Source organism: Calonectris borealis, chromosome Z (assembly GCF_964195595.1).
Source record: "Calonectris borealis chromosome Z, bCalBor7.hap1.2, whole genome shotgun sequence".
In the NCBI taxonomy this organism is placed as follows: Eukaryota; Metazoa; Chordata; class Aves; order Procellariiformes; family Procellariidae; genus Calonectris; species Calonectris borealis.
In genome coordinates, this window is record NC_134352.1 from 33,139,679 (window position 1) to 33,163,665 (window position 23,987).

Sequence of the window (23,987 nt, forward strand, 5' to 3'; positions counted from 1 at the left end):
TGTTGTTGCAGCGTGCAGCATTCAAAAGCTTTTAGGCTCAAGCACACATCCCTGCAGTCTGGCAATGCCCCACCTGCAAAGCCAAGCAGGTCATAGCACAGGTTTTCATTTTACATCGTCCTTGCCGCACACAGCAGTTGTGCACCCTCTCTGCCTGCTCTGACATGGGTGTTTCAGTACTCTGACACTCTCTCACACTGGGATTCAGGACAGAAGTCTTGAGCACCTTCAAGCCCTCTGGTTTCTGTCCACCCACCTCTCTCTTCAATTTGAATTGGGTCTTTCCAAAGGCAGACCAGTTGCTCTGCCAGAGACCACTTGAGGTAAAACATTAAGATAAAGGATGTTTCCCTGTTTTGCTTGAAGAGTAAGCTAAAGGGCTACAACTTAGACCTCAGAAAACCCTCTGGCTGATACTTACAGTCTGTCTTCTTCTGTAGGTGAAGTTCTTCCATAGCAGCAATCCCAGCTGTGTCCAGAAAGCCATCTTCCTTCAGCAAAGCCTAGGAGCTCCCTTTGTGCAGCAGCAGTGGCAGTACACAGCAGAGATATTTTGGCTGGGCATTAACTAGGGAAAAAAAAGTATTGAAAGGGAAAAGCTGTGTCAGTCAGAACAGAAAAGGCGACAAGACAGGGAAAGGCAAAGGCTGTACTCTGTGACCCCATGTAACCCTGCAGACCCCCATGGTACTCCCCACCACTGCCTTCTTACCCCATGCACTCTAGCCAAGTCTCATGGGTCTCAGTTAGCTCAGATTTAGACTCACTGTCTCTTACCTCAGAGCTCTGAGGCACAAAAGAATGCAATACCCACAGGACAACAATTTTCTTCCTTCCTGCCCAGAAATTCCAAGAGCAAGAACAGCCCAGAACAAGGACAAAATCATAGGCTTTGAAAGCTGATTTAGAGACCCCTCTGAATGAGGCTGAACCATACAATTCAACCTTTTTTTTTTAAAGCTTCTTTCCATATTTACTTTTATAATGGTGAAAAGCCTGCTACCAAATTAAGAAAGCCTTTGTTTTGAAGTCCAGTCAACACCACCACTTGTAGGAGAAAATGCTATGCACTTAACAGGCAAGGGAAAAATGTCCATTTCCTTGAAGGTAAGTGACTAAGAATGACCCTGCAGCCATTCATATTTGGATAAAGTGAATGGAAAATTGCTGTCGAGTCAGTGTTCAGGTCTTGCAACCTGGCCTCTAACACTGTTGTGAATTGGGTATATTCTGCATGCACTTTGTGAGAGTATGAAAAACTATAAAGGGTTAAAAAACACAATCATCTCTTTGGTGACTATTAATAATAGCATAGTATAGGCTTGGGTAGACATAGACTTCCAGGAAGCCTCAATCAAATGGAAAGGTGAGCTTATAGTACATTAGTTAAACTTCATTAAACCTTTTTTCCAGAATTAATTTGGCATAGCTTAATTTACTTTTGAGTTTAAGGCCACTTCAGATTAAAAGTAGTTTCATTCTGAGTAAGCATCCACACAGGAATTTAGTTAATCCACATGAGATTAATACTGATTTATGTACTTCTTGTACTTGTTCTCTGTTGACAGACTCAGTGTTAACAGGACAGCTAGCAGCCGATCCAAACACACAGTGAGAGAACCATTCCCTCCAACATCTGCTAAGCTGGGAACACACATGCTTTTGATTCTAGTGTCCCACATACCAGTACCCTAGCCCTATGATTCAGAGTTGCATGCCTGATTGCAAACTGCATTGAAAAGGTTCCCAAAATGCGTAAGTATGCTAGGAACATAAGACTTTGTCAGGAAATGCTCTGACCAGTCCTACACTGGAGTAAGACTAGATGATAAATGGCAATTCTGGATGTGAGCTTTGAGTTAATGAACACTTGTGGCCTTTAAGTCTTGTCCAAAAGTAAATTCCATTATTACAATGGCTTGCAGATTAAAAACTTGTCTCTAATAATATAGGTCTGTGTTACAAAAAAAATTTCCCTAACATGACTAACAAAAACAATTAAATCCATTATGCCGAGTTCTACAGATAATTACACTGTAGTATCACAACAAGACAACAGTGCTTCTTAACGCCAGTACAGGGAAGCAAAGAACAATAACAAGACGCCTACAGAACCCTGCAAATTGAACCCCGTGTCAGCACGCAAGCAGCTGAGTGTACAGTCAGCATGGGCTCATTAACTTCTGCTAGGTACTGCTGTAATTCACATGACCTCTACAGATGTTCTTTCACAGAGGGATGCCCAACTCATCTGACAGGAGAGCCTTTCTCCCCTGCCCAGTGCTTCTTTCTGGTTGGAGCACCCTGACACTAACACGTTCCAGCTGCACGCACATCTGGCTGGTACATAGTGAATTCCCAGACATGCTCAGAGTGAGGTACCTGACAGGATAATAGCACATCCACAGCAGGAAAAACCTGCCTTTTGTGGACAATCTCAGAGGACAAACCCTGGCTGCTGAGGACTGTGCACACGTGCTCATGGACCCAAAGCACACCTTTGCTTACAGGCATGGATACAGGGGGCTTTGCAGCACCTCCTCTGTGTGTCACTATTACACATTTAAAGCTGCAATTAACATGTAACCCAGAGACGAAACTAAGTAGGGAATGTTATCACCCTTTCTTTGTACCCTCTCTACTGACCCGTTTCTGCTCAGGATTCAGGGGATTTGGCAACAATGCTTTTACTCATCCTCCTGAGCAACCTGGATTGCTACTCACATAGTGCACAGGTGCTCTGTGACCAGTAACTTGGTGCAAAAATCTTTCACAGAACACTAGGAGAAATGCTCTTTTCAAGCATTTTTCCACAGGATACTGGTCTGTGAGTCACAGATCTCCACTGCTTTGCTGTGCTCTGCAGCATGCCAGAAAACATAAGCCTTTCTGCCTAAGTCCAGTCCTGCAGCCACTGGACAAGTCTGACATACAGCAGTAGAGGACAGGAAGGGACTGCACAGCCTTCTACAATCCCTCATAATTATGCAACAAATTTTATCTTCAGAAGGGTGCTCGGAGTACCCACTCCATATTCCCTCTTCTATAATACTGTCAACTCTCTGCATCAAACTACTTTCCAATGCTTTCCAGCAATTACAGCTAAATACCAAAAACCACGAGTATAAAGTGCCACAGGAAGAGTGCAGGAAGGATCCCAGGGAGAGCCAAAGAGACCTTTGGCATTCTCATCAATGGAAATACATCCAACTCCTGTGCCTTAATATCCTGCATAGAGGCAGAATAAAATTTGAAGCAGTCCGTGGGATGTTTGAGCTAATAACAGAGTAGCTGGTTTAATCCATCCAGACATTGGTCCCTTGCAATTGCAGTCAGTCCGTAGGATCCAGAATACAGAAATACTGCTTTATAGAGGCTGTGGGGTTCACATTGCACTAGCAAACTGTAGTGAGATAAGGGCACATATCTGATCATTTAACACATCTCAGCTGATCAGCAGAAGCTTGGGCAGCCAGGAAGAGTCAGCCATGGCCATCTGCTTGGACTCCAGCTCTCTGGAGTTCAGCTAAACTTTACTGGGAACAAAGCAAACGTTCTGGCCTTCAAATAAGGCCAGTTTGCCTGGATACAAGTTTCAAACGAAGCAAAAATACTGATTTGTAAGGACTGTGTCTGAAGACTGGAAAACCTGGCCCAGATGTAAGCAGATGTAAGCACTACCAGCTAAGTCCCTACATTAAACCAGGAGACAGGGCCTAACACTGGACTAACACCAAGAGCACAAAACCTGAATCTGAAGCACATCCAGTTCTTCTTCCAGCCATGCTGGGGTGACAGCTTCAAAGACATACTCTGCCCCAGTATCTGTCACAGGCTGGGTAATACAGGTTTGTTGATGCCTAGAGCCGCCTCTGGTTTTGATCCATAGAGACTGACATACTTGGTCAGTGCTGATACAAGTTAACTAGGTCCACTTGAATTACTAATGCATCAGAAAATGTTCTGCAAACTAGAAATCTCAGAGGAAAACAGGTTAGCACCCTTTCAGATGTTCTTCCAGCTGACAATAGGGAAGAACTGTAAGCCAGAGATGCAGAAAACTGATAGACCCAACATTCCCAGCTCGGTTAGAGCTGAAGTCCATCTATATCTCCACTTCAGACTGGTCTGGTAAGTTCAACATAGCTGGGAAATACAACTTGCCAAGCCAAAACACACAAATACCAGCTGGTTTCCAATGCAGGCTTGTGTGTCTCACCTAAGTAAAATTTTGAGCCAACAGTAGGTAGCAGTGATCACCCCTGACACTTACCTGGAACTGTCTAAAGCAGCAATGCTGTTTCTGTCTAGAATAAGAAAAGCTGTGTGAATTCATCACCATAGCACAAATTTTCTGTAATATAAAGTATCACAGCTCTGCTGAGGAGAGTGGGGATTTATATCTGCCAATACTGGACACGTCCTTTTTGAAGTGCAATCTCTTGCTTTTATAAAGCACTTACTCCGTGAAAGTAGGAAGAATTCCCTCAACTGCAACAAATAGTGCAACTTATTTGTTGCACTATTGTTGTGGAGAGGTCTTTGTGTAAGACATCCAATTTTCACATCCAATCTTTTCATTGTGTGAACACTGCAAGTTTTCCAGTAGAGGCAGATACCGATATACAGCAATTTTAAGCCTAGAGGCATCAGGCTTACTTCTCTTCATCACCCAGAAATCTACTTTTGTCTAGGTCTGCTTCAGCATTTCTCCACCTCTTCACCAACACATACAACACAACTGCAAAACTTACTCTACATGGAGCACACCAGGGGAGACTCAAATTGCCTACAACTTCAGGGTACGCTTGGCAGCTGTCTAGTAACTCAGGTGCGAACTCAAACTGCCACCTTATCACAAACAGATATCATCAGAACGGGCTGTCTGATAATTGAAACAAGTAATTCATGTTTGGAATAACGTCCTGAATCCAGGCATATACCCTATGCAACACGTAGGTACAGCAACGAGCACTGAGTTAACCAGCCAGCCAAGAATAAGTAAGGATTAAGAAGCCATTTTGTATTTAGTCAGCAACTAAATGGTGGGGATCCAGGATACAGAGGTCCCTGCATGCTCTACCAACATGCCACTCAGATTTGTGCACACTTAACATGCTATGTGTCGGGTGTCTCAAGTTTTCCCAATTCCTGACAAAAAACACACAGGAGGGATCAAGTAAGAGACATCCAAATACTTCCTCAGATCTTCTCATAGAGTTTCCCCTAGTCTCTTCCTAGAGAAAAGCCTACCCTTACAATTACAAAAGAGCTTGTTTAGCCTGCACAATCAGTGGACATCAGAGGATGGGCAGGAGGTGCAGAGCCATCTGCACATACCTTCTGATCTGGCCTGGGGTTCCTGCTTTGCTCTTAGCAAAGTTCTAACACCGGGTCAGGACCTTCTCTACTCGCCCAGACCAGCAACCACAACACCCACCAGCACAGTTAAAGCACAGGGTCCACACGCTTGTCCCATGGTCTGCCTTTGCAGAAGACTCCCTGCACGTGACATTTTGCCCTGCTGCAGAAACCGTGCACAGCCTCCAGACCTACAGGGCTGCAGTTCCATCTCAGTGTGCAATTCAGAAAATTATCTTAAGAGAAAGTTAGGCTACAGGGCAACCTTCTGAAAATGCTGACAGTGAAACACATACTTTGACCAACCCTTTCTTTCTAGATCAGTGCTACCCTAGAACAGCTGTTGAAAAGTCCATTAACTGGTATACCAAGAGTCTCCAGACCCAATCCATCTTAAATACAAAGCAATATATTTTTACAGCTGTAGATTTAAAGAGGAAAAAAGCTCAAGTGGCAGAGAATCAATTCCCCACCCCCATGCCTGGTGTCTGTACTAAGTAAACATAAAACAGCCTTCAAAAGCAGCTTTCTGCAAACAATGCAGCTGTTTGCTTTCTTTTGGGGGCGAAAAAACCTTTCCCCTAGAGAAGAAATCACTATTTAGTCAGGGAACAAAGAGAACTTATCAAACCTTATGAGACTGAAACATTTCAGAATTCTGGCAAGAGGCTATAGACCCTTTATGTCTCCAGCAGTGACTTAAACCCAGTCCTGGTCAGCAGAGCTAAAAGCTTTTACTAGTTGACGAAGGTTCAGTGGCCTCCGTGAAATCAGTTAGCAGCCTCTGTCCCATTCTCTTGGTCAGATTTTCCACATCACAAAAGCTACCACCACGGGCAGCTCTCCACAGACCAAGCAGCCATGAAGAGCACCATATCTAGAGATGATGCCCTTATGACAGGAAAAAAGGACAGAGCACAGGTTTTAACTACTAGAGTCGGTGCTGTTCCTCTCCCACAAGCAGATGTGGTATAGCACTTTACACTTTCTGCCTCAGACGAAAATTTGTACATCTGCTTAACTCCAATAGCTTTTGCCTGGGTATTTATCAAGTCAAACAAGACCCACTTTGGAAGAACAGGGGCAACTAATGTACAAACACCAGATTTCAGCAGAAATATAGCTGAGAAATGTGTTAACATTTCAATTCCTTTAGGCAGTGTCAGGCTGCATTTTGTGAAGCAAGCAATATCATGAGCCATGTCAACTCTGCAAAGCCCAGATCCAAGGCCAAAGTCCCCCAGTGCTCCATACGCCATTAGTTGAGAGCAGGTCCCCACGAGGGCTGTACTGACATTTTGACTCAAACAAGACAAACCATCAGAGAACTAGTGGCCTGGATGGGTAACAGAGGTGCAGATTAAGCCAAGAGTCCAGAATTAAACCCACATCTCCCAAATCAAGGTCTAGCATCTTGGCCACTTCTCTGCAGAGCACCAGGATTTCGTGTCTTCCAGCATAGTAGCACAACCAAGAGACCTACTCTTAAACAACTACATCTGCTTTGTACAATCTATGACTGTGCAAGGCCATAAGAAGCTCTCAAGGCACAAGCATTTGGAGGACACCTTCATCATAACTTCCACAATTCCCAGAACGTGAAAAGCACTTTCCATCTATGCAACTTCAAATGAGACTAAAGGAGAAGGAAAAACAGCATTAATCCCAATTCTGTTAAGATTAGGCTAGATAAAGAGCAACCGTGGACAAATGCAAGCAATTCTTTATCCTGCTGCTAGAGATCTAATTGGAGATAATATCCACAGCAGAAACACTAGTGCATAAAGAATCAGAAGTAATGACCATTCTGTGACCAAAGCAACTCACAGAAAGCCTGCAAAACCCATAGGAGCAAATCTGACATGCCTATCTCTAAAACTTTCAAGAAGTCAAAAAACTTATGATATCTACTAGAGCTCTAGGAAAGAGAGGATACTGCCACCCAAACAATGATAATTTTACAGGAGTAACAGTATTGCTCTTTTAAAGTAATCTTTTAACCCAAAAAGCCTGGACTAAGTTACAAAAAGGTGCCATGAAAAGTGTTAGCAGCACAGAGCATTCAAGCAACTCACCTGAGGCCACAAGCAAAGCAAAAGCCGAGATGGGAATATATCTGTACTAAGTGGATCCAGTACAGATCCCACACGCCTGTCCCCTGGTTTAAGCACTGCTAGACTCTGTAGCAATCACAAGCAATGCAGGATCAGCAGTGGAAGTGTGAGCTTTGAACCTACAGCCTGCTGCCTGGGACACAGGATCGTTATCAGTGGAGCCACACAGACACTAAAAGCAAATCTTTCATAACCTCCCCACAGAGGACATCTCTCCCATGTACCAAATGAATATCGGACACCAAGTTTCCTATTTTATCTAAAAAGTCATTCAGTGAGAGGTGCTTTCCTCTTCAAAATCACCCAGGTCACATCACAGGGTTTACACCGACTCCTTGTTACTAACAATGTGATTGGAGAGCTCCTGGGTCAGCATGCAAGATTTTAATTAGGACCACAAGCAACTATATTTGGGTGGCAATTCTTGGCAAGATCCTCTACTAGTTTACATCACTTTACACACACTGACTACCTGGCCTTAAGTTAGGTAGTAAACAGGTTCTGGCCTTGTTCTCCAGCGCTTATTAATACTGAAAGCAACTAGTCCATTGCTTTCAACATGGCCATCCATCTGCCCTCTAAATAACAATGATTTGTATGACAGGCACACTTGAAGATCCACCTTCACGATAATCCACAACCAGTTTAACTCATCCCTCCTTGAGGAGCATGTCAAATTTTGTAAAACTAGTATTAAAGGATAGTGCCAAAACATCAGGAAGCTGATGAAACAGTCCATGGAATCCCTCTAGCAACCTGCCACCTCCGGTCCAGACAAAACCAGGCCACGCAGCATCTTACTCATCCACAGGATCCTTACGGCAGCACGCACACAGCTACAAGACACTGAATAAACGACCTCCCTTTGTTATCTAAGGGGGCCCAACCTCACAGAAGACTGGAGACAGCCAGTGGAAAAGGAATTCTCCTTTTAGCACAGGCTGACAATAAAATACCTATTCACAACCTGCTTTAACTACTGCTATTAGAAGAACTAGTGACATAACCCGAGCCCAGTACGAGGTTCTGCTTGCTGCACTAAGTACTACATAGAGAAGGGAGCCTGGATCTTGCTCTGGCAAGAACTGGAACTAATATAATGTCATGTTAGGGGCAGAAATCTGGCTTCTCAACTATTTAGGCAAAATGGCAAGGGATTTCTAAAAGTATTTAGCCTTGGCAGTAGGACTGAGCAAATGGATTTTTCAAGAGTCACTATATTATGTGCTGAGCCCTTCTGAATGCTCCACTATGAACAGATGATCATTTTGGAAAACCTGGCCCAGAATTAACATAATGAGCACTGGCCCTGAGCTCTTCAGAGTATGTGTCTTCCCTCTTCTGTCAAAGCCGAACTCCTAACATGTATTTCCGGGCCACAGGTGGGCCCATCCCTACCAATCAAACCAACCATGGGGGACAGCTTCCCAAAGAGACAAGCACTAGCTTGCAAGTACTCCATAATACAAATTTGACGATGTTTTCCAAAGTCCTCAATGCCTCCTTAGACATCTACAGAAAGCCACATTTTCAGAAATGGCTAGTGTTTTATAAGCTTCCCTTGTGACACACCATGCCAAGCTGTTTTGAAAACCTGTCCCAGGTCACACAGGAGCAATGTCTGCCTACCAGAATGACCACAACAACTGGTTCTCATTAATTCTAGCATGCTCAGAAGGCTCATTGGTAAAAACAAGCGCAGCTGCAATGCAATGGAAGATGTCAAGCTTGCATGCACCACAGCTGGACTGACCCAAAGAAAAGCACATGCAAGAGACTGGCATGCACTTAGGCAAGAGGAATTGCTTAAATGTCAAGTATAACACTCAAGATGAAATGCAGTCATCTATTTTACAAAAAACCAGCTTCCACTGGAAGGTTGTGAAATACCTGAAGCATTTCAACTTTCAACCTTACACTGAACGTCCCCTACTTTCCCCATATGAAAAAAAAAGCCAAAATCTAGTCCATTCTCTGGCAAAAACAAACACAAAAGCTGATTTGCTTTATCACGGCCAATGTCCAAAAATCCATAGTCCATATTAGCAGATTTTTTTTTTTTTGGCTCTCAAAGAATGAGCTCTTCTCTAGCGGAATCTAGAAATAATAGAACATCCTGCTAAAATAATAATTGCGACATTTGAGCTCAATTCATGCCATTAAGCTTTGAACTCTAGCAACTATAGTATCATCAGTACACAGCCTGCAAAAAAGCTGTGTTACACAGCCTCAGTCACTTTTTCCAGCTGATGACACATCCTGTTTAAGGATGTTATCTTTGCAACTAGGAAAAAGGGTGAAGCATTTCACATCGCAAAAGGTACTTTTCTGCTTGGCAGCAACGTGGAGGGGGAGAAAGAAGACAGGGCTCCCCCAAGAAAGTCATCAGCCTCATCAACCTTTAGGAAAAGAAATCCACGAGCTCAGAGGGCGTTAAGACAGAAACGCTTTTGACCACGACCCCTTCAACAGCACATCCTGGTCACTGAATCACTTTAAACAAAGCAGCCATAGATCTGGTTTAACAAAGTGTAACGCTGATAGGTGCTCCACAATCCTATTGCAGAGTGGCTGGAGCAGCACTGGCATGTTTGTATCTTCTATTGAGCAAAGTTACCAAGCCTTGCAGCTTTGCCATCACATTCATAAGGGTTTTTTTGGAAAGGAACATCTTCTCCTACATCTGTTTTTGTAACTTGCTTTTCATCCTGGGAGAAGACAAGAACACAAACTGTGCCCAGTACAAGATTAAACTGCAGTTTGAGGTGTATGCCTGCCCTGTAACATCAAAAGAAACTTTACTGTTATTTGCCTCTTCATCTTTGCCATTTGGGATCATCATGCCATAAGCCAGCACGTCTGTTCAGTAACCGAGTAGAACACAACATGGCTTATACTGCAGCAAACATCCCAGTGGTGCCTTTGAGATTCACTGGCATAAAGAGTAAGCTGTCTGTTAAGACTGATACCTACACAACTGCACTGATATCTGTGGCATAGGTATAAGGAACAGCAGATGAAACAAAAATATCCCTGAACTACGCAGAAAAACATCAGCCAAGAAAAAGCCTCTAGCACAATGAAAGGAAGTTACATTGTTGAAAAAAAGCAATAAACTGGCAAAGGCAGTATTTAGCAGCCATTGTCAGCTTGAGCAGAGTTTGATCCTTTAAAGCCTACAACAGACAGGGCCACAACAAGACCTCAGCTCCCACATGGCTACCATCTAACTGTACAGATTTGGAAGCTAGTAGTTCACTAAAGAGAAACACATGCCCAAGTACTTTTGAAAGCAGTGAGTGTCAGCTATGACAAGGAATGAATTTCTGATCAATCTTGGCAACCGATACACAGTTCAATAACCACTTATCTCTAAAGCTGTTCACAGAAGAACATGAAAATAATTGCCACACATGGCAAGAAGGAAGCCCGCGTGCCTGCTGTGGCAGGTGTGGCACAGGGCAGCTAGCTGGGAGCACTGCCAGAAAGCGTGTGCCAATCCTCCCCGTTTTGCCAGATCCACAGAGGAAACAGTTGTTCCACACACTTTATATTCTTTAGCTCCAGCTGTACAATCCACACCCCCGCTGCTGAAGCGTCAATCCTTAGGGTCAGCATGACAGTTAACAGACATGCAAAGCAGGCTGACGTATGCCTGTTTTAACACCATGCGCAGACAGATCTAAGAGAGAAGGATGACAGAATTTGTTCATGTCCTAAGCTACATCTCATGATGCAGAAGGATTCAGGACAGAGCTCCGTTAGTTTGCTCCAATAGTTTCAAGGGACCAAGCACAGAGGTGAAGAGCTGTGGTCTACTCAATTTCAACCAAATGACTCAGGATAGAAAACACTTCAGGTAAGTGCAGAAGTGACATGAAATGCCAAAAGGAAAAGCAATAAGCTTGCAAGAAGAAATGTAAACAAATGTCTTGCAAGTTTTTAATGGATATAGGATCCAAAACATACATTTTTTTGTTGAGCTTAGGATATCCTCGATAGCGCTGAGAAAGTTCCACTGGAGTCAAAGCATACGCCCACAGACTGGTTGACTGCAGTTTACGTTTAGTTTTATACATAAACACAGTTGGGAAGATAGATGTGGTGTGGAATATTAAAAGCATATCACAAGAACTGGGAATGAAGCTCTGGAAGACATGGCAATCAGGAGAACAAAAAAATAACCTGGGAAAAATAAGATCTGAAGAAATCTGAAAACAGATGGTGTACAGGTGATAGTATCAGTTTACTAGACAAAGGAAGCAAGTCCAGATCTCTCCAAAGACAGTAGAAAAACTCCTATTGCTTACTTAGGAAGAATATTTAAATATAGGTATGAGAGCGCTGGGAAATAAACCAGCAAGAATTGCTACTCTGATTTAATAGGGTAAAGAATAACTAAAATATCTAAAATACTTTAAAACAAAGAAATTAGATAAAAAGCACATTGCCTCTTGATAGAACAAAAATACAAATGCGGGACCAATTTACTTTATTAAATAGGAACATTTCATTTAGAGAAGGAGTAGATTTTGAACTTTGACTCCTGTACGGCTACCAGAATGAAATGTCCGTGCGTCTGCCTGCAGAAAAGCTTGGTGCTGCTTTATTGTTTAGATGAGGAGAGTTTTGGCGTTTTTTTAATCCATTCAAATTTGGTCCTAACTCTGGTTTTACTAGCAGCCACAGCCAAACTCTTGTAATGGGAGCATAATTACAATACAAGGAAGAGGAAAAAAAGCCATCCACAGATCCCTAGAATATCAATATATTCCCCACGAATACAGTTCTCAGACAAAAGAACATGTATGATAATTTGCTTGTTTCTTTTGAAGGCATAAAAACTTACCTGGAAAAGCAGACACCCAGCAAACATATCTGAAAACCTGGGACTTAAACCCAGGTTGCTGACACTAGCAACACAGCCTACAGTCTTTAAAAAGATGTGTTACCTGCTGCAGGTGAGAAAAAACACGCTTTCACTTCTACCATGAAGAGTATAAACTTTTGTCATGTCATTGTTATAATGACAGTGAAAGCAGGTAAGAGGAAACAGGGGCAAGTCATCACAAGAAGATGGGCACAGGTGCTGGGAACCAGTTTCTCCTGGTCCCTAGTCCTGTTCTTGTCGCCTACAGCACCACCATTGCTGCTCTGAGACCTTCCACATGGCTTTTTACTAAGCTAACAACCAAGACCGCTAATGACTATTAGTTGCACAGTTTGCTTGTCTGCTCCCAGTAACAACCATTCATTTAGAAATGGGCTAGTAAAACTGCAGCTTGTTTCAGGGAGCCAAGCAAGTAAGGTGGTAACAGGTTTTGGCCACCTCTATCTTCCACACAGCCCTGCCTGCCATTTGCTAAAAAGGAAACCAGACCTCCAGAACGATCTCTGAACTGTGTGGTCAGAGGCTCTGACTTTGTTTGTTCTTTCCCGGAGAACGACCTTGCTATCTAGCCCAAACCAGAACAGTCTTGGAAAGGCTCTTTTGCTCTCCTTTTTCTGTGTAATACCAATTATTCCCTAACAAAGTTAGCATAATATAAACCGATCTCATTGCATTAGACAGAGCTCTGCTAGGCAACACTCCTCCAGAAAATATCAGAAGAGAAAAAAGGTCAGCTTGTATGTGGATATTTATGCCATTCAAACTGATGTGCATCTTATAATCCATGATCAAGCTTCTTCACTAATAACCTGATGAATAAAGATCTGAATCTCCCATTTTTCCTACCACGTTAGCCTATTGTGTCAGGAAAGCCACATCCACAGTTTGCCATCCTACTCTGTCTCACTCTCAGTCCTTGAAGCAAGCTCACATACTTTTTCCCCCCAATGACAAATGCTAAAAAAGACAGGACTAGCTTCACTGCCACCTGTTTTAAAGAAACAGACCAAAAAAAATAGGTAACAGGGTACTCCAGTCAGTAGTTCAAATCATGGTAGTTCTTCTGAGTTGCTCTGTATGACTTTTGTACAACCAATAGAAATACAAGACACGAGGCTACAGAATACGAAATATTTTAACCATTTTGTGGTGATCATCTTTTGAACACTGCAAGTAGAGTCCTATCATGGTATTTTTAATCTATACTCTTAATATCAGTAACTGCAGATGTGTGTGCTTGTTAACAACACAGAAAACTTTCAAGCATTCAGGATTAAAATCCTCAGCTGGCATAAATATGAGACAATCTCAGAGTGAATTTCTACCATGTCAGACCTGGAGAAAGTGGGTAGAGTCCCTAGATGCCTCAGACAAACACAGAAAATGTCATATGTATAAAATATGTTTTAATAAACAGTAGCTCCTGACTCTAGCCCCTCTCACAGCAGGAGTCATCAAGAATAACCAGCCTAATAGAAACACACTGGTGTTTGGTCAGCCATGGCCTCTGGTCTTATTTCAGGATTTGGTGTGTTGCCCAGCCTAGGAGACCTATATAAACACCAAGGGTGCTTCCTCTGAGGTTACTTAAACAAAGTGGTAGTCTGGTTTCCTTTCTGCTCCGCTCCTGTCATCATCTTTGTGCTGGCACCAGTGCTCATAAAGCCAGGCGAAGACTCTGAACACAGGATGCTGAAAAAATAATCACCAACCAAAAAGAGAGTTTGTTTTCAATTACTCACCCTAGGTTGGTAAACTCCAGTGCCAGCACGGAGGATGAAACGGTCAGGGAGAGGAAAGAGAACAGGCACTTGGGGGAAAACGAAGCAGGTCCATTACTAGCTCACTAGCAACCTTCAATTACTCTGGATTAAAGTTCTGAAGAAACCACACCCTAAGAAATACTGTGCCTGCATGGTGCAACACATGTGATAAACCCTAGCAGAGCTGATCGTGTCTGGCCACAGACGGATGAGTTCAGTACTGATCCTCCTCCTGCTCTGTCTTTGCAGGTCTAGCTCTGGCAGGTGAAATCACTGGTGAGACAACAGGCTTGCAGAGAGGAAGGCAAGGGAAGACTTGCTTTCTGAATTGTGTATATTACACTTGATTAATGCATGAGAATGCTGCAGCCCAGAATCTGCATAGAAGGTCCACAGCCGCTTTCCTCAAGTCACAGAGGCTTATTCCTGAATCGCAGCAGACTGTTTTACCCTCGCACAGCCAGGGATAAGTTCAGCCTAAGGAATGCTAGAGAAAAGGCTACTCCTAGAACAAAGGCCAAAATAATTTTACTGACCTTTTTTTAAACTCATGGCATTTCATTCTCTGTAGTTCAGCATTTCACCAGGAGCCACTCTTATCTACACCATGATGGTAGATGTCGAATTTGGTGCTGGACCAAGTTCTGCTCACACCAATAGCATTGAGCTACACTTGGTTTTGAAAACAAATTTAGCATTACAAAAAAGGTTTGCCAGCAGCTGCCTGTGGCAAACTGATTTATAAACATGCCTCAATCTCATTGGGTGAAGAGACCATTAAGAAACTCTCAACATACCTGCTCGCACTGCTATGCAGCTGTATTCAGAGGAAATTTGGAATTGATATCCAAAAGATTATCATGACTCCTGCAAATGCCAAAATCTTACATATAGCTGCACCCGAGGAGTTTGCTTCATATAACTATACTATGGCTACGTGTACTTCAGCAGCAACTTATGAGGGAAAAGTTATGGTGAATGGTAGGGGCTAGCTGCTTGCTTATTACACTTTAACCCCAGATAACAGCAATTGTGATCCCTTGCAACCCAGAGGCCAGCAGGTATCTCCTCAGAACACCCATAGTGAGCACGAAAAAAGCATCAATTTTCATTATTTCTTAAACCTAGGCATTCTCAACTTAAAAAAATCAACTTAAATTCTACCATACAGCTCTTGTGTTACCGGAAAGTCTCAGCACACATTGCCCTTCCCACTTGTTAGGGAGCTGTGCCAAGCACAAAAAGCATTTGCACTGCATGTTTACTACCATGACCCCCTTTCAAAACTGAGCGAGGCTGCTCCATTACAAAAGCCTTGCGACAGCAAGCTTGGCCATCTGTTGTTAATGGAACATCCCCAAGACATAGCTGTTCTCTGCAGTTCAAGCACCAACTCATTTTCAAAGGCACCTCCAAACTGAATTTTAATGTGTTAATCCATATCAATAATCTTCAGGAAAGTCCAACTCCTCTTCAGGCTTCAATTTAGGACATGTTTACAAGTATGTAAGCACGTGTTTACACCACTCTGGCTTCAGTAAGGTCTATTCCAACACACTAAAGATGAACTTTGATCCTCCAAGTAAGTTATCGGTACAACCTTAAAATCTCCAAGGCCAACAACTGGGGGAAAGGGAGGGGGGCACTCCTGGTTTATGTTTGAATAAGGAAAAAATACTGTTTAATATGAACTGTTAATTTAGAATTGGAGTATCTCTCCTGATACGTTTCAAGCATCTGGGCAGTTGTGCACCTCCAGAACTAAGCAGCATATTTTGTAACAGGCTGATGATAGGTTGTACTGTAGCAGTCCAGACTTCACAACAGTCTGGCACGCAGAAGCAGGATTCGCTGCATGCAACTGAACCTCCTGCCCATCACAAAAGCGGCTGGATCGATCTTTTATTTTTACACTCCCCCTCACCCCAAGGCCCTCCCCCTCCCCTCCCCCCACGACTTTATAGGATTCACGTAGGAGCGAAGGAGATGAAAAGCTTCCCGTTATCTTCTAGCACCCACCAGGGCTGGAAGAGGCGGCGGTAAGGTGAGCCACCCTACGCGAGCGCTGCCAAGTCAGAGTCGCCTCGCTCAGGACAAGCTAAAATAAAGTAATTTTAAAAAAAATAAGCACACACAAAAAAAGCCCCACTATTAGCCCCTTCCCGATCCCCCGCTGCCCCGCAAGCCATCCTCCGAGCCACGCTCCTGACATGCTGGGCACAGTGTGCGGCACCACTCCGGGAAACAAAAACAAAACAAAAAAACCCACTCATTTGTTTTTTTCCTCTCGCTTTATGTCGCCTGCACCCGGCGGAGCGGGGACAAGCGGGGAAGCCTCCCCCGACAGCTGCCCGCGGCGCCTCCTCCCCGCCGCCACCTACCTCCCCGGCCGGCAGCCGCCGTCGGTCCCGCGGGGAGCCGAGCCGAGCCCAGCCGAGCCACCGCCTCCGCTCCGTGCTGCGCTCCCCTCTCTGCTCCCGGCCCCAGCCCCGCTCCCGCTGCTGAGCGCCCGCGCCCCGCAGCGCCTCTTATAGGGCGGCGCGGAGCTGCCCGCGGCGGGGGCGCCCGCCCCTTCCACGGCCGGGGCCGCCCAGGAGCCCGCTTTTCCCCTTCCCTTTGCCGCTGGGTCCGCTCTCCTCTTTGTCTGTTCTTTCTCCTCTTTCCCTTCTTCTTTTTCCTCTCTCCTTTTCTCTTCCTCCCCTTTTTTTTTCCTCCCCCCCCCCCCCCGCCGCGGCTGCTCTTTGGGGGGGCGGGGACGCGGCGATTTGCATGTGGGCGTGCACACTGCAGCCAAAAACAAACTGCGGGGCTGTGCGTGTCCGCCCCGGCCCCCCACGGCGGGACACGGGTGGTGTGGGCTAGCTGCCTTTGCTTTTTGCGAAACTCCGCGCTCCCAGGTGCGTGAGAAGCATCCCAGCCCCTCGCGTCCGGCCCCCACGCCTGCCCCCCGGCCGGCCCTTCCTGAGGTCCGTGGGCAGGAAGAGCAGAAACCCGGGCGCTGAGTACCTGCGAGGTCACCGTGCTCCCACGGCCCTCAGCTCCACGCCTGCTCCGCTCCCCGCACCTTCAGAGTTGAGCACAGACACATCAAGATTACAGATACATTCACCAGCCGGGCACAGATACATCCTCAGCTACAGAGCGTACCAAGAGCGCTCGCCTGGCAGGAATCAATCAATAATAACCAACTTTAACAGGACCAGAATTTGTCCTCCAGGTCACTTATGGTAAGGAAAAGGCAAGGAACTGTGAAAGCTAACACTTTGATACTTACCCATAAATAAGGATGAATTCAGTTGTGTCAGTTCTTGGAGAAATTGACAACCATTCACAAACTTTAAAAAAAAAAATCTCAATTTATTTTTAAAGGTTCACAGTGCCCAACTTGACATGCTCCAAACACAAAATTCATAAATGATGGCATGTTTTAGCTACCTGAGAAATGGACTGTGTTATTGATCTTAGCAATTATTAAATCCTCAGATGGCTGAGGGTGTCACCGTTCCTCGTCCTCCCAAATGCGCTCCTCCCCTAGAAAAATCACCCACCATGCAACTCCTTCCGAATTTTTTGCTCAGTACATGGCAGGAGCACTTAAAAACACCGCAGTGCAATCTGTGAAAGTGTGGCAGTGCATTTTCAATGCATAAAATGTCTGTGAATGAAAACAAGTAATGCACAAAAGGCAGGCAACTCTAAATTACGGTTCCCTCTACAGACATAATGCACTGCCATTGCTCTTCTTCAGTGAAGTGGTTGATATTATCGTTCATGCTGTTAATGCTTTGCCTTATTATGAGCAATCTGGATGATACATGGTTACTGAGGGAACTGTATCTTCAAGTTTCCTGACTTGTATTTCGATGCTTAGCCTACCACCATTGTATTTCTTTGAGTGGCACAGAAATACAAATACCTGAAAGCAAACTTCAGAGAGCTCAGACTGATTGTAATCTGAAATAATACTATGCATTGGAATCTCACAGCAGTAAATATTCAAATTAATAATGCAGACCCTTCTACACTGAGTAAAAGCTGACACATTCATTCTGGCAGTGACCCACACACCTTCCCTCAGTCACCATCTCACAGAGGGGCTCAGGGCTGGGCAAAATGAAAAAGCTCCTGGTTCTGATCTTGGTTTCCCCAGTGTAGCTGCTACATAACTTCACTGACTTAAATGGATTCACTCTGTTTGTACCTTCATCTGGTTGCAAAACTGAAATAAAAGTTGGGTCTTTAATGTATAAATGCAGCTGTTGTTTGTTTTTCACCGTATACTAGAGCTTTCCATCTTTACACATTTCCAAACATTTACTGGATCGTAATTTTAAACTGTAAAATAAATAATTTCAGCATGTTTACTCAGAACACAGGGAGAAAGAGTACATTTAGTTTACTATCAGCAGAGTGTTAGGGCTCATTCCACGTAGTAAAGAGTCTGAAAGCGAGTGGGGTATACTGGATAGGGTTTTCAAAAGAATTAGTGACCTGACATCAGTGGAAACAGCGCTACATCAATACCAAAAAGCTGAAAAATTGCCCTGCTATTCGTGTCTCCTTAAACCAGGTTCCTCTAAGGAAAGTGTGGGATCTTTCAATATCATCAGAAGGCTGGATTTTTTAAATTCTGGAAATCGGTATCTGTGCTAACTGTTAAAGCATTTGGACAATATTTTCCAACAAAGCAGCTAATATACAGCTGTTCTTGAGAAGCAAATGGAGTATTTAATTTAGTTTGCTCTGTTAAAATACCTGTGGGATGGTGGGAAAGCATCTTTGTGCACCACTGAATAGCATTTCTTCACTTTTGCATTCTCCTGGTTGCATGACAGTGGCGTCAGGTCGCTGAGAGACAAGCGCTGACAAATGGTACAAGACGGATGACAAGGGAAGGGGGCATGGTTAGATCCCATGGCTAGGCTGTACAAACACAAAGTTAATAGCCATGCTGGGAATAGTTTCTAAGAATAACACTGACTATACATATATTTGGGTGGCTTGAGTTTTCAGAATGGGTGAGCACGTGCGGCTCCTATAGATTTCTCAGAGACATTTGTACCTCCCAAGTCTTACATCCACAGCAAACACTATATTGGCTTTTGTGTCCTGTGGAAAATGTGACAGGTCTTTACAGGCAAAGCAGTCTCAGTCAGGGAATTCTGCTTAATGTAATTTACTGCCAATTATCACAAAATTTCAACTATTGATTCAGATATTGAGGGAAAAAAAGAAGACATCATAAACAATTAAACACTTAAGGAAAGACCTCTTCTCCTCCCTCCCCAAGCTCAGCTCCAGTTAAGCACCTCTCCTACCTCCTTCCTAGTCTCAAGATCCCTTGCTTTCAAAAGGTGTTATGCTCAGTCCCTCCCAATTCCTTCTGTGTGGCACTGGGCAATGTGGAAAGTTGGGGTCAGTGTGTAACGGTTTCTTTCTGCTGTTCCTTGCTTCTTACTCATTTTCCTCCACTGCTCCTTGTCTCTTACTGTTCCTCTGCTTCACACTGGGTCCTCCACAGGCCACAGTCCCTCCAAGGATGCCAGGAGTGCCTGGCATGGAGTGCCTCCTTCTAAGATTGTGTCTCTCCCTTCCGTGTGTCTCCTCCGCTTCTTCCTCCTATATCTCCTCACAGATCATCTCACGTCTCCTCCAGTGTCTCCTGCCCTAGAGCCTGCTGCTCTTTCTTAAATATGCTTGAGCAGAGGTGCCATGTGCTGCTCTCAAAGCTGGCTGAAAGCAGCTGTGTCCGGCACAGAGGAGCTCATGGCCTCCTCCCTTGCAGCCCCCTGCTACTAAAAGCCTGCCTGTTATGCCCAGGACACAGTTCCCATGACATGCACTTTCAGATTAGACCTGATCCTTTCTTCTTTTCCAAAGGCTAGTCTTCTCCTTCAACCTATTCCCTCACAATAATGTCCTTTTGCAAGCATGCACAAGCGGCTCACATTAGGGTCCAAGGCTGGGTGCAAGGGAAGAGCTACAGAGCTGCAAAGGGACTGTAGCTACTCCAGGTACTGAGATGTCAGAGAACATGTAAACTGCTGTTCACGGAAAAGACATTATGTAGTGGAATGAAGGGGTGGAACTGAAAATAGGAAAACACGCTGTGTTCTTGCTGAGGAGGAAGTTGTTTCTTCGTACTTGTGACTTCTACAAGGCAAAACACACCATTGTTGAGCCTGCAAGATTGATGGCTCCTAACGTCAGGATACTAGAGGAGACCGTGGGTGTAGTCAAGACATCAAGAAACACCTTGGTATAAAATGAAGAGGTCTAAGACAGATTTCAGCAATAAAGAAAGCCACAGTTTAATACACCTTTTGCAGCCAGCTATTGAGATACTTCCACCTGGAAATCCAAGCTCTTTTTAGCCCTAGGTGACCTAGTTTGGGTTAAGTTCAGGAAGCAGGAAAGATAGCAGATACTCAGAAAATTACTTTTCAAAGAGCTTTGCTCATCTCTTTTCTATTGCTTGACAGTTTTGTAGCACAACCATAGCTTCACGATTCCTCACTATTGTATCTTGGGGTACACACTGAAGGTTAATCTGCATTTTAAGCATCTGCTCTGTCATGTTTTACTCTCTCGCTTGATTTGCAATATCTGAGTCAGAGGATGGTGACAGCTTTCACAAGGTCTTCCTGGAAGGAGCTTCCTAACTTTTAGTAAGAAATAATTACATTGTTACAATTTTACAGCAACATAAGCTCTCACTGAGCATCACAGCTTCAATTTACATTTCCTAACACGGGAGTTAGTCACTTCAGCCTGGTTTACAGCCCAGCCAGTACAAGTGACTGCATCATGCTGCTCACTGCCGGCTGCCACGCTCACTCTTCTTCCCATCCTCCTATTTACCGAAAAACAGGTAGTAGGTAGTTGCTGTTTAGTTGTTCCACCTGGAGAGAAACAGAAGCACGGGCTAAGGCTTAACGACCCCTGCGTCCTTCACTGTGCCCTGCAGCGGGAAGCTGTGAGGGGCTGGTCTGTGCCACGCGAAGCAGCGAATCTGGGAAGCTGCTGCCTTCCGGACAACGCACATTGCAGGCCTGTCCCCGTGCCTGCTGGGGGCAAAACAGCTTGCTCTCATCCTCTCCATCTTTCAATATAAACATAGGCTTCAAACTGGCTGCAATCATTAATAAGATGCTTCTAAGTCCTTTAAATAAAATATAAATATAGTGAAGCTTGGATATGCGCAAGCCACGATTGAAGCAGTTATGGGTAACATTTCTTAATGTGACATACCTCGTGTTTAAGAGGGGTGATTTAAAAGCCCTCTCTCATGAGGGTTAGTTGCCAAATGACTGCTGTTATTTTAAGGAGAGAGCCCATAGCCTTGTCATTTCTCAAAAACACTTAACAATAAATATAAGCAAAATTACATCTGCAGTTATCTATATACAAAAAGGTGCTGTGAAACTCACTGTTAACAAAATTACTACGTTCTGAATGTAAAATATACATGCAGCCAAAGACTTAGGTGGTAAAAATTCTTTGACTTTGCCAGAAATAAGCTGATTTTCCCAACCATGGATCTAACCTATAGTTTGAAGAACAAAGAAAATGTGTAGACTCGCCAACTAAAATACTGGAAGCTTATGTAAGGTAGCAATTTTAATTTTATATTAAGCTTCTTCCTTTCTCAGATTCCCCAGAGGTATACTTTATAATGCCATGCAGCATGAATGTATTTTTGTGTTAATGTTTCAACCTTTCTCTGTGCAATTGTCTATCTTTTAAAAATTAGCCCAAACCAGGACTCCTGCAGAAATATTTCAGTGTGCATTACGTGTGCATTGCCAGACAACTTTTACAGCGATAGACAGGCCTGCACAAGTCAGAGTTTCTGTGCGAGCAATGTGATTGGATGGATAGCTATGCAGAATGTAAAAGTTCAATGTGAACAAAGCCCAAGCTTTAAAAATTCTGCACTTCATCTCCCATGATAAATGCTCATGCTAGTAACATCCCCAGTCCATGGAACAAGGAAGCAAAAATTCATCACAAAACAGAAGTGAAGCCTTGTAGACATAGAACCCAATCAAATGCAAAGAAAGCCGAATAAAAGGATGCAACGTGGTTTTTGTCTAACCTCAGTTTAGGTACTGAGGGACAAATCTTCACAGGTGTAAAATGGACCAACCAGGATGTAAACTTCACCAACTTAGCCCTTGAGATGTAAGTTAAAATGGTCAATTCCCAAAATTTCCTTGTGGCCAGCCAAATGCCATTCCACATCAGTTGCAGTACTCTAGTTTCTTAAACAATTCTTTAAGACGGATCAAAATTTGACTGTTTAAGATCCTTACTCAATCAGTCCTCATGAAACACAATGCAACTTTTGCCTGAATAAGGACTCCTACACCAGGCTCATTACCACAAAAGCTTCAATCTTTTACATAGAGAGCACGTACGTGAATAGCTCCATTAAGTCAGTGGAGATGTGTACTTGGAAATTTGACTGCATACGCTAGCAGTGCCCCTCTAAATTTTAACTGTAGATAAAGTCAGTCCCTGATTAACAAGTCTTCTTTCACCCACAGTTCTAGAGCTGTAGACAACACCATTGAGTGCAAGTCTTAGTGGCAGGGGGATCAGTTTTAGGAAGTGATGTTTTTCCTTCACTAGATAATGACACTCAAGAAGGGAAGGAAATGCACCATCAAGTGTTCAAAACCAGCCTGTGAACCAGAAGAAAAGCGAGAAGGGGACTACTCCACAACATAGTATGAACAGAGGCCATGGAGGAAAGTATGTCCCTCACCTCCGATCTTAACAAAAGAGTTACACTCAGAGCAAGCCATCCTCAGGCCCAGGAAGGTTTTATTTACCTAGCCTCGCTGCAATATACAGGCCAGTGAGCCCCTTGGCCTCCACCCAAGCAATGGCGTGCTTTTAGGCTCTTCAGCCTCACAGGAGCTTCCTCCAGCTCACTCTGTACCCAGTAAACCTCCAGTGTGGACCTGGAAGAGTGCCTCGATCCTTCTCCTGACGGCATCTCCACAACTATGAGAAGGGAGGATACAGGCCTCTTGTCTGCCATGAACTACAGTACCCTTAAAGAAAGAGTCACACTTTTTCTTTTTTGTTGTCAGAACCATTTCCTCCTCTTTTCCCCTCCCTGGCCTCTACTGAGCTCATGAGTCCTCCACATTACTGAGCTTTTGCGTGTCCATGCCATCCTACCAGGACTTGCTTTCCAGGAGGCAAGAAACACCTCTTTTACATCTCCTTTCCCAGGAGTGACTTTTTCCAGAGATAGGACTGAGACCAGGTTTTGCTTTTGTTCTCTTTATACAGCTGGAGAAGCACCTTCTGCAATTGAGCTTTAAAGGTGTCTCTTCAAATCTTAAGTTTCCGCAGACATCAAGACAAACTCATACTGCAGAATGAAGGATCTCTATTCAAAGCCAAATCTTTCCAGAGCTGCTCAGAATTGCCAGCCGAATTCCACACTTAAAGACACTGCAGTCTGCTCTGTAGAGACTAACTTGTTTTCCTCTCACTAGGTTGTTCAGTTTTGGGTTTGCTTTGCACTATGCTTTTACATAAAAAACCAGGCAGCTTTTGAGTTCTGCCAGCTGTTACATTTTGCCCTATTAAAATAGCTTCGCTTTCTGAATGTTTCCAGCTCTTTTATCAAGGCAGCAGGTTTGACCTCTACATTCTTTAGCTAGTTGCAGGCATCCGGGGCTGGATCTAGGGTGTAGCCAGCTTGGTCTGCAAACACAACCCCCTCTTGGCTCCGAGATGGGCCAGTTCCTGCTTCTGCTCATTGTGTCTCGATCTGAGGAACAGGCATCTCCCCGTGCCTGCTGCATCTCCCCAGCATCTGCAGCAAGAGGATATAGT

At 44.1% G+C, this 23,987-nt stretch overlaps 1 protein-coding gene across 6 annotated transcripts in view; it reads right to left on the reverse strand.

Moving 5' to 3' along the window:
- The window catches only part of ABCA1 (ATP binding cassette subfamily A member 1), a 97,380-nt gene extending 80,553 nt beyond the window's left edge, over positions 1 to 16,827 (reverse strand). For 4 of the 6 annotated variants that reach the window (XM_075138489.1, XM_075138488.1, XM_075138487.1 and 1 more), the window contains exons 1-3: positions 16,511 to 16,824; positions 16,149 to 16,227; positions 422 to 568 (exon numbers count right to left, since the gene is read on the reverse strand). In XM_075138489.1, coding sequence (XP_074994590.1) covers positions 422 to 487 — 66 coding nt within the window. In that variant the 5' untranslated portion in view covers positions 488 to 568; positions 16,149 to 16,227; positions 16,511 to 16,824. Of the gene's footprint in view, positions 1 to 421; positions 569 to 16,148; positions 16,228 to 16,510 lie in introns of all 6 variants that reach the window. The other 2 variants (XM_075138490.1, XM_075138486.1) reach the window with 2 other exon arrangements.
- Between the last annotated feature and the right edge of the window lie 7,160 nt (positions 16,828 to 23,987).